Genomic DNA, 17,424 nt, shown 5'->3' with positions numbered 1-17,424 from the left:
AAGCGAGGGTGTGTCCATCTACCCACCGAAACACACCAACCCTAATACAGCTGAGAACATCCAAAGGCAGCAACACAGACACCACTCCTAAGATCACTCTACGCAACCTCAGCATCCGCATTTCAATGCCCACTAACAAAGTCAAGATTGGAAAATCATTATCCCATTTAAAGATTTCTTTACTGACTATTAACATGGACTGCAATAATGCAAACAGCAAAACCAGCACTCAATTTCCATTACAGGGATATGTGACCAATGCCAGATCGGCCACTTTGACAGTCTCATTATCATCAATAGTCTTGATCTCCTATTTATTGCTAAGACCTGGTTCACGGACACCTCCACCTAAGCTGTTGAGACAGTGGTTCCCCACAGATTAACTTTCATGCACAACGACATAGAATCTCAGCGGCCATGATGGGACTCTCCATACAAGTTTTAAAAATGCCATTAATAAAATTTGCACTTGCTATGGCTACCTGGTCCAACCAAAGCATTTTCATGCTGACTTCTCTGCATTTATCTTCTACTGGTAGTCTGGCGCCAGTGCTGACCTGAAAGGGATCCTTGTGCACTTCAGAGAGTCCCTTTGAAAGTCACTCTTACATAAAAGGCGCTTTCTGAGTATAAGTACCAGGGCTCTGGCCCTTCCAAATCCAACACTTCTGGATCTTGAACGGAACCTCTGTCAGTTGGAATGCTGTGCTGCTCAAAGGACTCACTGGACTGCTTTTCTGCTTATTGACCTGCAGCCTGCTACTCCCTGACTCTGCTGCAGAAGAGCTGGACTTTGCCTTCCTTCCAAGTGATCTCCAAGGGCTTGCTGGCTTACCTCCTGTTTTCTGAAGTCGCAGGGACACAAAAGACTTCTTTCAACTCTGCTGGGGCTGCTGGACTCTGCTGTCTGTGAGTCCTGTCCTTGCCTGACGTGCCCTCTCCAAGTTCTGAGCCTCAGAAGTGGGTTCTGCAGCAGATTTCTACAAAAACACACACATTGTATCAAATGCATGAAAACATGAAAAATTCTGCTGCTGCATCACCCTTTGATGCCGTCACAGAAGCTGCCTGAGAACAGTGGTTCCATAGCCTGCACAGCTTGACAATGGTTCTCTGTGTGGGTCAATAATGACGCATTGCCTTCACTTAAGCGAGGAAAAGATCGACAAATCGAGCCCTCAGCATCAACGCTTTGCTCCATCCACTGTACTTTCTCTACAGGCCCTGTGTGGGTCCTCTGGTTGGCCTGCCCTCCATCACAGTTGTCTTGAACTTTGGATTAGCGCCAGTCCCCATGACCTCAAGTGACCTTTTCACCGCTAGTGACGTCTAAGCGCTATTTTTGGTTTATTCTCTAAAAATTCATATCTTAACTTCTACTTATTGGATTTTTGTCGTATTGATCTTATTTTGCTCAGATAAATATTCTCTATTTATTAAACCTGTGTGGAATATTTTTGTGATGTATTCATTGTGTTACTGTGTGTGTGTGTGATGCACAAATACATTACACATTGCATCTTTAGATAAGCCTGACTGCTTTGTGCGAAGCTACCAGAGGGTGAGCACAGGTTATCTTTTAGTGTGTATCTAGCTTACCCTGACTAGAGTGGTGGTTCCTGCTTGTACGGGGTGCATACTCTGACAACCAGAATGCCCATTTCTAACATCTTCCTTGACCAATCTATTGCCTTCCACACTCTGGGATTAACTATCCTTATAAACCACCTCCAACAATATGACCAAGTAATCAAATCAAATCATTTGCATCAATTCCGGAAAGAAAGTAATCAGAAACTCAGGCATCCTTTTTAACGTCTACACAAAACTCCTTAGGCCCCAGTCTATAGCTTTTTATTTAAAGGCAGATCATGCACAAATAGATAACAGGCAAATGCAACCAATTAGACTGAGTATCCAGTGACTTCAAATCAAATGACACATAGGTCTGCCAGAACAGCCTAAAATTTACCAGGTTTTAAAAATCAAGATACCAGTTGTAGGATTGCACCTTGTACTCAGACAACCCATCACTCTTTTCCCTCCACCCAAGAGGTTTGTAGACACCAATGTCATCTAAGCAAAAAATCAGGAATATCTGAGGGTTATGGGAGGCTGAACTGAACTGCAAAAGGGTTACAAATTACAGGCCTGATTTAGATCTCGGCGGATGGGTTACTCCGTCGCAACAGTAACAGATATCCCGTCCACCGAAATATAAATCCCATTATATGCTATGGGATTTATATTTCGGCTGACTGGATATCCGTCACTGTTGTGATGGAGTAACCCGTCCTCCGAGATCTAAATCGGGCCCTAAGTCTTGATTACACCAACTAAAACTTTTAAAAAATAGCCCTGTTCTTCATATCCACAGAACATCACTGCATTGTTGAAGATGCTCATATCAACGCAAGCATAGATTATGGCTCTTAGTTTACAACAACCTAACATGAAGTAAAACTTAGAAAGACCAGAAAGACAAAGCACGCCTCATTTATGGACTTCAAAAGCACTAGTTGAGCACACACTACATCAGAAACCTATAACGGCTGCCCATTTAAGTTCCTCATCCACTAACACTTGGAAGGGATGATGCCCACCTATCTACTGTAAAACATTTCACTCTAGCAGCCTGGTCAATGACTCGGATGTTCAGCAATTAAGTCTTCATTCCACCACCTAAAACGTCTAAATAAATATAACAGTGTTCTTCATATCCACAGAAAGTCACCACATAGCTGAAGATGCCCTTGTCAACTCAAGCTTAGACTATGGCATGTAGGGGCATACGTATCAATGAAAGGTTTTGCGATTTCCAAATAGCGATTTTTAGAGAATCGCTATTTGAGAATCGCAAAACAAGATATAATAAAGAAATCGCAAATATTTTGCGATTGCCTCATATTCCTTAATTGCGACTTGCAAATTGCGAGTCGCAATTAAGGAATCCCTTCCTATTCATTCCTGTGGGCCAAGAGGCCCATAGGAATGAATGGAAATTGTGTGCGCAAATTGCGAGTACCCAATAGGTACTCGCAAATTGCGCACGCAATTTCAAGAGTGCAAGGGTTCAAAAATGACACCCTGTTGCACCCCTGAAATGTGCATGTGTGCACATGTGGTGCACATACATGCCTTTAAAAAAAGCAAAAAAGTGTTTTTTTCAAAGAATTAGCAAATTACCACCAACTATAAGTTGGTGGTAATTTGTGATTTCTTATTCCAAATTCGCACAAGTTAGGTGCTTTCTACATCACATTTAGGGAATCGTAATTTGCGATTCCTTAAATGCAATCGCAAAATAGGGAATCGCAAATTTTGAGATTTTCTAATTTGTGATGCCCTTTTGGGATGATACATCCCAAAAGGCCTTTTCCCGTTCACAAACGGGCCCATTCTGAGAATCTGCCCGTTTGCGAACGGGAAAAGGGCTTGATACATATGCCCCGTAGTGTACATTGGCCTAACACGATATCACTAAGAAGGACTTGGAAACTCAGAAAGCTGAAGCAGGCCTCATTTATCGACTTCAAAAATGTGAGTCAATCCCACCCTTCAACAGAAACCCCCAATGGCTCGTCATTCACGATAGTCAAACTCTAAAGCATGGAATGGAGGATACCAACCAATCTACAGAAAAACATTTCACTCTAGCGCCCTGGACAGCGTCTATGATTTGACCAAGCAAACCCTTATCATCAAAAGAACCAAATGTAAATCAAGAGGAGACAACTGCTTCAGAGCCACAGCACCAGATCTATAACTGAAATCAGCCCTATGAAAAATGTTCAAACTGGCATCCACTGCAGAAGACCCCAAGTAGAATGGGTCCAGTAACGGCTGGCATGTCCCAAGTGTGGTAGGGCGAGTGGGACATTAAAAAAAAGCTAATTAAAATAAAACAACTTACCTGCGAGTGTGACGCAATGTCCTCCTCCTCCTCGATGGTCTTCTCTTCTTGAGGCAGGCAGGCTCCAAACTCCCTTCACCAACTCTAATGCTGCTCTCACCAGCATGAGAGCAGTAATAGGATTGGTGGGAGCGGCCTCACTCGGCACTCCACTGCGCTCCAGAGACTTTGGCTTTCTTTAGCCTAGCTGTCTTAAGACAGCTGAGTTTGAGGGGTTTAAAGTACACGTGTGGCTGGCCATCGCAAGATGGCCGGCAAAAAAGACATGCGCACTTCAGCCCAGCCCCTATCCTGACACTCCGTTCAGGACGGAGTGAAGAAAATAAAATGAAAGTGAATTAACTTCATTACAATTTTATTTTTCTCTCTGGGGGCATTTGAGTGGAGCGGCGCATCTCCGTTCAAACGGAGGAGCCGCCCCTCAATGGGACTCTGTGGGATTTCATGGTTAGCTCATGGCCGCCTATCCGGTTTTGAAAGCTGACTAGACCTTCGTGCCAGAGTGCCAGAATGGGGGCCAATCTTGTATTGCTCAGAACCATGCACCAACCCCTCCCCCACGGACTTCATACACCCCCAACCACATAGACATCAATGCCAAATCAAAAATATACTTTAGCAACCAACCGAATCCTGACCAATGGGATCTAATGACATGGTGATGCCCCAAAGTCCTAAGACTTTCTCTGAACCTAAACGTGCAGAATACCAGCAACAAATGTTGCAGTCACCAACTCACTCAGACTCATATGCTCCCTCCCTTACAATCAGCTGCATGCAGCCTTCTAGTCTTAGAGAACCTTAAATGCTAAAACCAGTCACCTTCTTTAACAACATCAAACAGACCAACTGTAACCAGCACTTTCTACAATTCCTCTCTAATAGTGCCTAGAAGCAATTAAGTTCTGCAACTCATGCTTTGCAGACAAACTAAACATAAATGTGAAGAATAGAATTAAAAGAGACAGCCAATTCAAGGATTTGCATTTTACTGGGTTTATTTTTTGAAAGGCAAAGTACTCATTTCTACATAAAAAAGATTCACCAATAAAGATAAAAACTCCACATGTTAATGCCCAGAAGCCCCTCAGCACCCAGTAGACCTCAGAATATCAGATGTGCAGTATGATCACTCGTTATTGGCTGGAACAATCATCAGCAGCAGTCTATCCTCCTGAGCCCAGCAGCAACTCTCAGGGATGGGGTTCATCAACCTGGCAAATGAAGATATTAGAAGAAGTCAGCTTTGTGAGTTGAGTAAGAACACATGTAATTTCCAAAAGAACGTTAGCTCAGAAATCTCGTCACCCTTATTTTACTAAGTCGAATAAGAGGGGTTATCCACAGAGTAATGCAGATTTAAAAAACTCTGTGCCCTCCAAATATGCACAACTTCCTAAAGCAAAATTTCCAAACAAAGGCTATATCAGGATATCTGCGTAACATGTATCTATATATAAATAATATTAACTGAGCTCAGATACACAGCCAATGGAAACTCTGAAAATCTGGCACTAGTTAGGTCTATAGGGGCAGATTTACAAGGTCTGGCACATCTCTGCAAATCAGCAGGGATGCGCCAGAACACTTGCGACCCGCAAAACTACCTGTGCGCCACCACTGATGCGCCGCATTTACAATGCGGCGTGCCGTGGCGCACGGATGGGCAGATGCGTGTCGCATCCCCCGGCGGAAATGCGGCGCATTGCTGGAGTCGCGTCGCAAGCGCGACACGGCTCCAGCAAGGCTTGGGGGTACCCTATGGCTTACATGCTGCGTCAATCCTTACGTCTGCTTCAAGCAGGCGCAGGGTTTTGACGCAACATGGCCGTAAAAGTGACTCCGTGAAATCTTGTAGATTTCACTGCGTCACTTTTACGAGGCGTACCTGCGAGGGATCGCCCACATGAAACCTGATGCAGGTTTCATGTGGCGCAGGGGTTTACAACGTGACGCATCGCCCTAGATGCGTCACGTTGTAAATACGGTGCAACATGGCGCATGATTTACGCCGCCGCTGCGTCACAGAAGTGATGCAACAGCGGTGTAAATGTGTCGCAAGGGTCTTGTAAATCTGCCCCATAGTGTCTAGTATTATCCAGGACTCGGGTGGAATGCGCAGACCACGCCAATGCAGACAATTACTAGACTAGACTGGTACATGGGCTGCTGGTCCATCCTGCTCAATACTGAAAAATTATCAAAACACACTGAACAATTGCCCGTCATTATTTTCCAATTGACACTGGTCGGATGTTTGGAGATGAATGGGGAGCAGATAGGACACAGCAAGCTTTCCTACTCTTTCACTTAAAATAGAGGAATTTATTCAATTTTACTCAGTAAGCAAGACCCTCTCGGAAAGGGAGATTATTGAAGAAGCCGTGCAGAGAGGTCTGTGGTTAAAAAGGATTTTACTATAAATATTCTAATTTTAATGCTTCAGATTGAAGGACACTATTGATCTTGATTTAAGGTTCTATGCACTCCAAAGTAAATATGTGGTCTCAGATAAAACTGTCCAAGAAGATCTTTATTTAGATCTCGACTGCGTTTACTGAAACAAAGCCGTTAAGAAAATACTTTAAAATATGATATTAAATTGATGGTTGTGTTTTATGTAATATTCTGGAAAAAAGTGATTGTTCACATAATGAGATAGCAGTGTTCACATTTCATTGTGGCAGAAAAACATGACCAGGTGGAAACAGAGCTCTGCTTCAAAACTGGGAAGTGGAATCGACTGTGACTTTCAAAACTGAGACTAAAATTGGGGCTAACCTTTCTGTAATATTTCCCATCCATAACACCCCAAAATAAACAGCTGAGTCCATGATATTAATAATATCTACTGTCACGACCCAAAAACCCCTTCTAGCTCTTGTCATCCTCCCCATGCCCACCTGTTCTGAACTCACATCCTTACCTACAAGACAACTAGAAACAGATACACATCCTGGTATGGATAATCACGTTTTGTCACCAAATGGTTACCCGTTCCCTTTCACAACCCACTCTTCCAAAATGAGAAATGTATCTCAAGACACCTGTGGCTTGTCTTCCTGCTGGAAGTGTGCCAGGCCTCCTCCAACTCCTGTCTTCCTACACTTGCTCTGTAGCCTCATAGAGTCTCACTTGGACTGCTGTGGGAGGTGGCGCCTTGGAGAGAGGGGCGAGCGGCTTGCAGATGAGTTTATTGTCAGCCTATACATGGTACCCCAACTCATCTTCCCCGGGCTTGCGTCCTTCCATGCGAAACACCCAGCAACAGGTACAGATCCCGTAATGGGTTATCTTATCTGGTCACTCAAGGTTGACCTTTTCCCATCACATCCTGCTCTTTCAAATGTTGTGGTAGGGCTCATTGGACTGCTATGGATGGTATAAATGCAGAAGTCTGCCAGGTCTCCTCGAGTGCCTGTCGTCACAGGCTGAATCTTTAGGCTCGTGCAGTCTCACTTTGACTTTTGTGAGTCGTGGCGACTTGGGGAGGGGACAAGCGACTCACTGATAGGTTTCCATGGCTTGTAGATTGCTTCCATATTGCACTCACTAGCAAGTATAATGCTGTATATATGGTGCTCACTACCCCACAGGACGACACAGACCACAAGGAAACATTTGCTACACATGCCCCGGAGCCACATTTTTCTTCTCCCCAGGCTCTTGTATTACTCAACTCCTTGTTGGTCTACCAACATTGGAGGGACTTATATACCATAGGGAGCCTCTGGACCTCCATTCTTCACCCTGCAGCTTGCCATTGTGATGTTTTTATTGTGACTTTTTGTTCCTTTTTAAAACTTTTTCGTCACTCTATCCGCAGAGTGTCACATCCAATGATTTCTTTATGTTAGAGTGACAGATGCAATTCAAAATCTCCAGAGTTGGTATTTTACATTTTTTTCAACTAACTCTGACCCTTGGTAAATCATGCAATAGCAGCATCGAAGGTGCCAGTTGTTCCCCTTGAGGGGAGAGAGGTTACAGAAAGGACCTTGGCTGCAATTATTTGACTTACATAAAAGTGAAAACACTGTAGTGTCTTATTAGCCTGAGAGAATTCAGTAATGTGATATCTTAGTTATGAACATATGTTCCTGCCCCATCTAATGGGTGTCTTCTCCTCAGGATGCCTTTGGGTGTATTCATAGAATCATTTATATAAAGAAAGGTGCTGAGCCTCCAAAAGAGGTGGTCTGCAATTGCAAGTAAATGACCCCAAATCAGCCAATTCATATCCTCCTTATTTGTCTAAAAGGTTTTCAAGTATGAACAATGTATCCCGCCTTCTGCTGAAGACCAGCTGAGTGAGATGTCATTCAAATTTTACATATACTGAATTATGCCTCTATTGATAGTATGGTCCTTTTATAAAGCAGTTTTTTTAGTCTATTATGTTTTATGCTTTTCTTTTATTAGTAGACTAAACTAAAAGTATTCCTCTTGAACTGTTGACTGAAATGTACAGTTTATGTTTACTGATTTATCATAATAAACTTACATTTATTGCAAAAAAACTCTAGATCTCCATTCCTCCCTCTGTAATGTCTTATTTTGATGTTCAGTTTTTACTGCTTCTTCATCTTTCTCATTTAAACTGTGCTTTAATCCAGCTGTGCCTTGTGTCTACGCACATCCCAACAAGATCTTCATTTCAGGAATATACTGAAAATCTACCCAATTGTGTAATTGTGTAACTGTTCTTTTCCTAATGTCCTCACCTATTCTCCTCCACCTGCTTCCTCTTCCTCATTAATTAATATGTCCTCCTGCCCCTCGCTGCTGCCTGTTGCTTTTCCTAATCTGTTGTCTCTCCCTTCCTACTGGATCCACATGATCTATAGGCATTTGTTCTATCAACTATTTAATGCACTTTCTTCCCTGCATTGAACTTTTTGGATATTTGTAAATATATATCAGTCTTTGTAGGTATTTTATTGTGTAGCTCTCTAGTACCCAATTTACAGGTTAGTGGCATTATATAAAAAAAAAATTAAATCTCATGACAGCTCAACCGAGGCTACTGGAACGTGGCCTTGGCCCTCTGGGTCAGAACCTTAGATACTGAGGGCCTCATTTACCAGGCCGTAGCAGCACTTTTGCACTGCAGGAGCAACACTTTTTTGACGCTCAAGTGGCGCAATGGGCCACAGCATATTTACAAGGCCACGCCAAGCCACTTTACGTGGCTTTTCTTAGCCTTGTAAATATGTACCCCTTTCACGGAGAACACTGCCTGAAAGGGGCGTTCAATGGGTGTTGCTGTGGGTGTTCCCACTCAACACCCATGGAATCTGAAGCATTCCCAGATTTACGAGGACTAGTAAAAATGGGAATGCGTCAGATTCCTACGCCTCCCCAAGGGAGGCTAGGAGTGGTGCAACGAGGGGAAATACTTTTATTCCTCCTTGTTTTTCCTCTTTCAATGCATGCTGCGGCATCAGGGCGAAGCGTGTCTTTGTTTGCACATAGCTGCTGTATGTGCACTGGCGCAGGAGAGAAGAACAGTAATGTGCCGTAGCTGTAGATACGACTCATTCCTGCAGCAGCGCAGCAGGAAGGCCTGCTGCGCTGCCGTGTGTCAAAAGTTTGTAAATGAGGCTCTGAGTTTACATCCTGACGGCCCAGGTTTGCCATGTCATACCCTGTCATGTCTGGTTTACCTGTAATGGCATCCTCACATGGTGTTTTGGAAAATCCAGACACCACGTCTTTGAGCTCCTTTATTTGGGGAGGCACCCCGAGTGCAATCATGCTCTTCAGATAGCAGTCTTTCCTGTGGAGAAAAAAAAAGAAATAAGTTGATTAGATTTACAAATTAAATCCATAATGCCCATTTAGGGGCAGAGGGTAAAACAGGCTTTAAAATTCCATGACATAAATATGTTTTGTGCTGGTTTTTCACTGAGATTCATCACATAATTTACCATATTTGTACACATATATATCTTCATTCTCCGACTAAGACTTTACCCAATTTGCACACAACAACGAATAATTACAAAACTATTCCAGGCGGCAACATTTTAGGTACCCAATTTATTGGGTGAAATGAGGCCTTGGTGTGGTTATTTACATACTAGTGTTAATATTAAAACAGGCGCACGGAGTATTTGTGCACATTTTAGAACTTGCACTGATTTAGAACTTACAGACATTTGATCTTCCAATTACAGTCACAAGAGACACAACTAACATGCAAGATACACTAATACCGAAAAATAAATCTGGAGAAACTGTGATAATGAAAAATTTTATGTTGCAAATCTTTTTTTGAAAAATGATCAAAAATATACAAATTATTCTCAAAATGGTAATCAGATCCTCAGTAAATTATTTTAAAGAGAAACGGCACCTGAATACAGCTACTTCGAGCGGATTTCTCTCATCGAAGCTTTGATTTCTCTTATCCAGCAGAAGATGATTTTTACGTTCTTTAGATGTTTTAATGTGTTGCTCACACCATGGATCACAGCAAAAATAAAATGAGGAATTCTGACAATTTTCAAGGTTAAAATCATTTGAAAGGGGATAATTGTGTGTTATTTTACTTTTAAAAGGCTGCTTATGTTCATTTTGCATGATTTGTTTCATGGCAGGAATTGATTGACATTTGTTCCCATTTTTAGGTCTGGTGTTAGCCAAGACCTTTTGTTTTTTATTAAATATATCTAATATATCTACTATATGGCTTTCAGCCACCTCCCATCGCCCCTTGGTTAGTCGTTATGTCATTCACATCTTGCTTCCACCCACTACAGTAAGTATTCAGCATGGGGCAGTGGGTGAGCCTATTTAAACCACTAACTAATGTTATTTTGAGTGACTGCATTTTGCTCTTTCACTAGGAGCACATCCACACACAAGCTAGTTCCCTTCAGTGCTATTGTTTTTGTTTTGACATTATAATTACTTTAGTGCTGCCTTTGTGTTTAGAGTCTGATGTGATAGCAGGTCACTTCTGATGTACATTCACCCAGCTACTGCCAATACTGTTATAAATTAATTTTGGAATGTTTTGCTTTTCGGACTGCTGCTATTTCATAACATACCAGATTATGTCTATTTGAAACTGTTCTGTAATTTTTGTAAATGATAACCTCTTTTTCTTCTTTTATTTCTTTAGTCTCTTCTTCCTCCTTTCCTTTGTTTTCTTTTTTATCTTTCTTTCTTAATCTTGTTTCTCCTCCTTTGTGTCTTGCTTTTTCTAAGTTTTGCCTTTTCACTTTCTTTTTTCTTTCCTTTTCTTAACCTCTTTCTTTCTCAAACCTTCTTTCATTCTAGCCTTTTCATCCTTCCCTTCTTTTATTGCTTTCTTTCCTTCTCTTTGTTTCTTTTGCTTCTTTCTTTCTCATGCCTTCTGTCATTCTTGTCGTCTTTAATTTCTTCTTTCCTTTTCTCTTTCTTTCATTCTCTTTCTTCCATCTCTTTTCTTCTATCGTACTTTCCTTCTCTCTCTCTCCTTTTCTTTTTCTTTCCTACTCCTTTTCCATTTCTTTCTTGCTTTACTTCTCTTTCTTACTTTATTAACCCTCATTTCTTTCTTTCTCTTTCCTTTAAACTTTCTTTCCTTCTTTCATCTTTCTTTACTTCTCTTTCCTTCTTCCCTTCTCTTTCCTTCATTCTCTTTCCTTCTTGCTCATTCTTTTTTGCCTATATTCATGCCCATTCTTTCTTGGCTTCTTTCTATTTTGTCTTCTTTCTTTCTTTCTTTTTTCTTTCTTTCTTCATAATAGTTTTTTTCTTGCCTTCTCTTACTCTACTTCTTTCCATCACACTTTATTTCTTTCCTTCCTTTGTTCTTACTCTCCTTTTTTTCCTTCTCTTTCCTTCTTTTTTATTTTATTCTTACTTCCTTCTCTCTCCTCCTTTCTTTCTTGTCTTCCTTCTTAATTTTGTTCTTGCATTCTTGCTGTTCTTTCTTGCCCTTTCCTTTTCCTTCTCTTTCTTTCCAGCCTTCTTTCCTTCTCGCTTACTTTTCTTCTTTCCTTTACACTTTCTTCCCTTCTTTCCTTCTCTCTTACTTTCCATATTTCCTTCTCTTTCTTTCCTTCTCTCTTTCTTACTGTTCTTTTTTTCCTTCTACTCTTTCTTTCCATCTCTTTCTTTCCTTCTTTCCTTCTTGCCTTCTCTCCTTGTTTAGGTCCTTGCTTCTCTTTCCTTCTTCCCCTCTTTCTTTCCTTCTCTTTCCTTCCTTCCTTCTTTTTCTTTCTTGCCTTCTTTCCTTCTCGCTTACTTTCCTTTACTTTCTCTCATTCTTTCTTACGTTCCTTATTTCCTTCTCTTTCATTCCTTCTCTCTCTTTCTTTCCTTCCTTAATTGTCTTTTTCCTTCTCTCTTTCCATATCTTTCTCTCCTTCTTTCTTTCCCTCTCTCCATATTTACTTCTTTCCTTTTCTTTCTTTTTTTCCGTCTCCCTTCCCTTCCTTCTCTTTCTTTCTTTCTCTCTCTCTCTCTTTCTTTCTTTCATTCTTTCTTGCCTGTTCCTTGCCTTCTTTATTGCCTGCTTGCCCCTTTTTCTTTCTTTTTCTCTTTCTTTTTTGTCCTCTCTCTTTCTTGCCTTCTTTCTCTCTTGCCTTCTTCATCACTTTTCCTCTTTCTTGACCTGTTTCTTTCTTGACCTTGTTCTCATATGCAAGAGGTTTGCAGCCAATGCCAGACTGAATAACTTTTTAAGTAGTTCCCTTCAGTGCCAGGGAGTACTATGGTAATATGGGTGTGTGTTTTTTAGACAAATGTCGTTTTGTGACAGCGCAAGGAGCTTATAAATAAGCCCCTAAATGCTTTTGTATAGGTTAGTGGAGGTGCTATTTTGTCCTGCTCTCTAGGTGGAAGTAGACACAATATTGTCCACCACCATAATTAGGGAGTCCACTTTCCTGCTGTGTCTAGTTTTTACATATAACTAAAGAGGGAAAATAATCAAACTTCATTTATGAGTCTCTCCATTATTTTAGTCAGGACGGGCAGGTCACCTCCAATTCCGGAAAGAAATAAAAACCTGGCATTTCCCATCAATATAAACTCAAGTTATTAACTATGATGAATACAAACTAGTGAGTAGGTATGCACGGCTCTGACACCTCTAACACCCTTCCCAACATTTCAAGCATGTGTGCTGTGACGTAACCAACATCTCTCACATAGCACACTCTACATCGAGCATCGCACTAACCACACTCCTCCGAAAAGGGTGCCCAGGAACCCCCCAGTTTGCTGTGTGTATGCACAGCACAGATAATTAAAAAAGAAATATGGATTCCATAAGAAGTTGAGTTAGCTGTGCCCATGTGCTATTACTACAATGCTCATATTTTCAGGTGAGTGTATTGTTACCCTACACAACTTGTGAACATTCATTTATCTGTCAAGTTCATGTGGAAATTTACTAGATGCACCTTCGTTCTTTTTCGAAACAAAAAATGAACATTAAAAATACCTATAATATGAGAACAATTCAATATAAATAAATATTGCTGGAGACGTGAACCCCCTTAAATAATACAATAAAACAGGAGCACTCATAACCAGTTATGCTAATATTACGTGGTTTATTTTTTCTGAATTCGTTTATTTTGTATTTTTCTACATTAATAGTTTATGTACTTGATATCCAGCATTCTGTTTTTAATATAAATACATAAAGGGATTTTTTTTAAATGTATTATGACCTACTACCTTATCACACAATTTAACTGGTCATAAAAAATATGGTTCAAATTCCATTTGCTCATGTTTTTTTGATTGATGTTTCTCTCTGGTTTTAGCTGTGGAGGTGTGTTTCTTGCTTTCCCGCCAGCTGTAAACCACTCCTTAGCCATAGAAAACTCTAAAGAAACTTCAGACTAACCTGATTGGACGAAGGCGGGGCTGGAGGCACAGCACGCTCATGCACACACAGCACCCAGCTTTCCTCCTCTCACTCCCATCATCCTCAGTGCATTGAACAGGTTGAAAGAGCAGCTTGCAGCAAACTTAGCTTTGAGAACTATTCCCAGAAGGAAATGTCACTTTACTACTGTGATACTTCACACTGGTAACTCATTTATACTCTTATTACACAGCACTCATTTCACTGATTGACAACGTGCTGCGCTGCTTGAACATGGTGCAGTGTATGAAATGACAGAATAGAAACAGTGAAAGAGATTCACTCCAGGCAGGAGTTCCAGTGACAGAATCCACTGTAGACGGGTCCTTCCGCAGTGACAGATGTACACTGTACACTGGTGCACTGACAGACATGGGCTGCCTGCACCAGTGACCGAGATCCCCTGAAGGCTGGAGCACATAAATGACAGAGGTGCACTGTAGGTGCATGCCCGAGTCAAAACAGAGACTCTGTAGACAGTAACCTCTGCAGTGACGCATCCATACTGTACATAGGTGCAGTGACAGACATAGGCTATAGGCTGTCTGCACCCGCAACAGAGATACCCTGCAGACTGTTACAGTGAAAGTGATGCACCAGTGCATCAGCAGTGACAAACATGCTCTGTGAAATGAAGCACGAAAGTGACAGATACATTGGAAACAGGTGCAGTGACCGAGATACACTGCAGGCTGGAGCACATCCACAGGTGCACTGTAGACTGGAGCTCCGTTCTAAGAGATACATTGTAAGCGGGTGCAACAGCAGTGATGCCTCGTAGACTGGAGCTCAGCAGTGACACACTGTAGGCGCATTAGTCCCAGCAGTGGAAGAAGTGCACCGCAGACCGTTGCTCAGTGGTAAAACTGATACATTGCATCTATGTGAAGTGACAATGATACACTGTAGGCAGGAGCTCTATGCTGACAGACATACATTGTACACACGTGCAGTTACAATGATACACTGTAGACAGGAGCTCAATGTGGACAGACATACTTTGTACCCACGTGCAGTGACAATGATACACTTTAGACAGGCGCTCAGCAGTGACAGTTGCACTGTAGAAAGGATCATAGCGGTGACACAAATTTACTGTAGACACAGGTCTGTCCCAGCAGTGACAGCTATATACTGTACACAGATGAAGAGATAGGAATACATTGTAGACTGGGGCACAACAGTAAGCAAGACACACTGGTGACAGGCACAAAGATCCGCTTTGGGCAGTAGGGCAGCAGTGGCAGAGGTTCAGCACAGACACAAGTTCCAGCAGTGACAGACCACCCGTGCACAGGTGCCCAGCAGTGACAGAGACCACCCAAGCACATGTGCTCAGCAGTGACAGAGACCTCCAGTGCACAGGTGCACAGCAGTGACAGAGGCCACCCATTCACAGGTGCTCAGCAGTGACAGAGACCACCCCTGCACAAGTGCTATGCAGTGACAGAAACCTAGCATGCACAGGTGCTCAGCAGTGACAGAGACCACCCAAGCACATGTGCTCAGCAGTGACAGAGACCACCCAAGCACATGCTCAGCAGTGAAAGACCTCCTGTGCACAGGTGCTCAGCTGTGACAGGGACAACCTGTGCAGATGTGCTCAGCAGTGACAGAGACCACCCATGCACAGGTGTTCAGCAGTGACAGAGACCACCCTGCACATGTGCTCAGCAGTGACAGAGACCTCCCATGCACAAGTGCTCAGCAGTGACAGAGACCACCCGTGCACAGGTGCTCAGCTGTCACAGAGACCTCCCGTGCACAGGTGCACAGCAGTGACAGAGGCCACCCATGCACAAGTGCTCAGAGACAGAGACCACCCGTGCACAGGTGCTATGCAGTGACAGAGACCTCGCGTGCACAGGTGCTCACCAGTGACAGAGGCCACCCTTGCACAGGTGCTCAGCAGTAAAAGACCTCCTGTGCACAGGTGCTCAGCAGTGACAGAAGCCACCCTTTCACAGGTGCTCAGCTTTGAAAAGACCTCCCATGCACAGGTGGTCAGCAGTGACAGGGGCCACCCATGCAGAGGTGCTCAGCAGTGACAGAGACCACCCGTGCACAGGTGCTCAGCAGTGAAAGAGGCCACCCTTGCACAGGTGTTCAGCAGTGAAAAACCTCCCGTGCACAGGTGCTCAGCAGTGACAGAGGCCACCCTTGCACAGGTGCTCAGCAGTAAAAGACCGCCCGTGCAGAGGTGGTCAGCAGTGACAAAGACCACCCGTGCACCGGTGCTCAGCAGTGACAAAGACCACACGTGCACAAGTGCTCAGCAGTGACAGAGAGCACCCGTGCACAGGTGCTCAGCAGTGACAGAGACCTCCCGTGCACAGGTGCAAGCAGTGACAGAAGCCACCTGTGCACAGGTGTCCGGCAGTGACAAACACCAGCCATGCACATGTGCTCAGCAGTGACAGAGACCACCAATGCACATGTGCTCAACAGTGACAGAGACCACCCGTGCACAAGTGCTCTGCAGTGACAGAGACCAACCGTGCACAAGTGCTCAGCAGTGACAGAGACCTCGCGTGCACAGGTGCTCAGCAGTGACAGAGACCACCCTTGCACAGGTGCTCAGCAGTGACAGAGACCGCCCTTGCACAGGTGGTCAGCAGTGACAAAGACCACCCTTGCACAGGTGCTCAGCAGTGACAGAGACCTCCTGTGCACAGGTGCTCAGCAGTGACAGAGACCACCCCTGCACAGGTGCTCAGCAGTGACGGAGACCACCCGTGCACAGGTGCTCAGAAGTGACAGAGACCTCCTGTGCACAGGTGCACAGCAGTGACAGTGGCCACCCGTGCACAGGGGCTCAGCAGTGACAGAGACCACCAATGCACATGTGCTCAACAGTGACAGAGACCACCCGTGCACAAGTGCTCTGCAGTGACAGAGACCAACCGTGTACAAGTGCTCAGCAGTGACAGAGACCTCGCGTGCACAGGTGCTCGGCAGTGACAGAGACCACCCTTGCAGAGGTGCTCAGCAGTGACAGAGACCGCCTTTGCACAGGTGCTCAGCAGTGACAAAGACCACCCGTGCACAGGTGCTCAGCTGTGACAGAGACCTCCTGTGCACCGGTGCTCAGCAGTGGCAGAGACCACCCTTGCACAGGTGCTCAGCAGTGACAGAGACCACCTGAGCCCAGGTGCTCTGCAGTGAAAGAGACCACCCATGCACAAGTGCTCAGCAGTGACAGAGGCCACCCTTGCACAGGTGCTCAGCAGTGAAAGACCTCCTGTGCACAGGTGCTCAGCAGTGACAAAGGCCATCATTGCACAGGTGCTCAGCAGTGACAGAGGCCATCCTTGCACAGGTGCTTAGCAGTGAAAGACCTCCCGTGCACAGGTGGTCAGCAGTGACAGAGACCACCCGTGCACAGGTACTCAGCAGTGACAGAGACCACCCGTGCACAGTTGCTCTGCAGTGACAGAGACCACCCGTGCATAGATGCTCAGCAGTGACACAGACCTCCCGTGCACAGGTGCACAGCAGTGACAGAAGCCACCCATGCACAGGTGCTCAGCAGTGACAGAGACCTCTCATGCACAGGTGCACAGCAGTGACTGAGGCCACCCATGCACAGGTGATCAGCAGTGACAGAGACCACCCATGCACAGGTGCTCAGCAGTGA

At 44.0% G+C, this 17,424-nt stretch overlaps 1 protein-coding gene across 3 annotated transcripts in view; it reads right to left on the bottom strand.

The window, feature by feature from the left end:
• Positions 1–4,893: 4,893 nt before the first annotated feature.
• LOC146856190 (coagulation factor XI-like) overlaps positions 4,894–17,424 on the bottom strand; it is a 211,615-nt gene continuing 199,084 nt past the window's right edge. For all 3 annotated transcript variants that reach the window (XM_085654241.1, XM_085654243.1, XM_085654242.1), the window contains 2 exons: positions 9,580–9,692; positions 4,894–5,127 (listed from right to left, as the gene is read on the bottom strand). In XM_085654241.1, coding sequence (XP_085510367.1) covers positions 5,123–5,127; positions 9,580–9,692 — 118 coding nt within the window. In that variant the 3' untranslated portion in view covers positions 4,894–5,122. The remainder of the gene's footprint in view (positions 5,128–9,579; positions 9,693–17,424) is intronic.

This window comes from Triturus cristatus, chromosome 4_1 (genome assembly GCF_964204655.1).
Source record: "Triturus cristatus chromosome 4_1, aTriCri1.1, whole genome shotgun sequence".
Lineage (NCBI taxonomy): Eukaryota > Metazoa > Chordata > Amphibia > Caudata > Salamandridae > Triturus > Triturus cristatus.
Note: the sequence above shows the minus strand (reverse complement) of the source record. Positions and strands in the feature narration are given on the sequence as shown.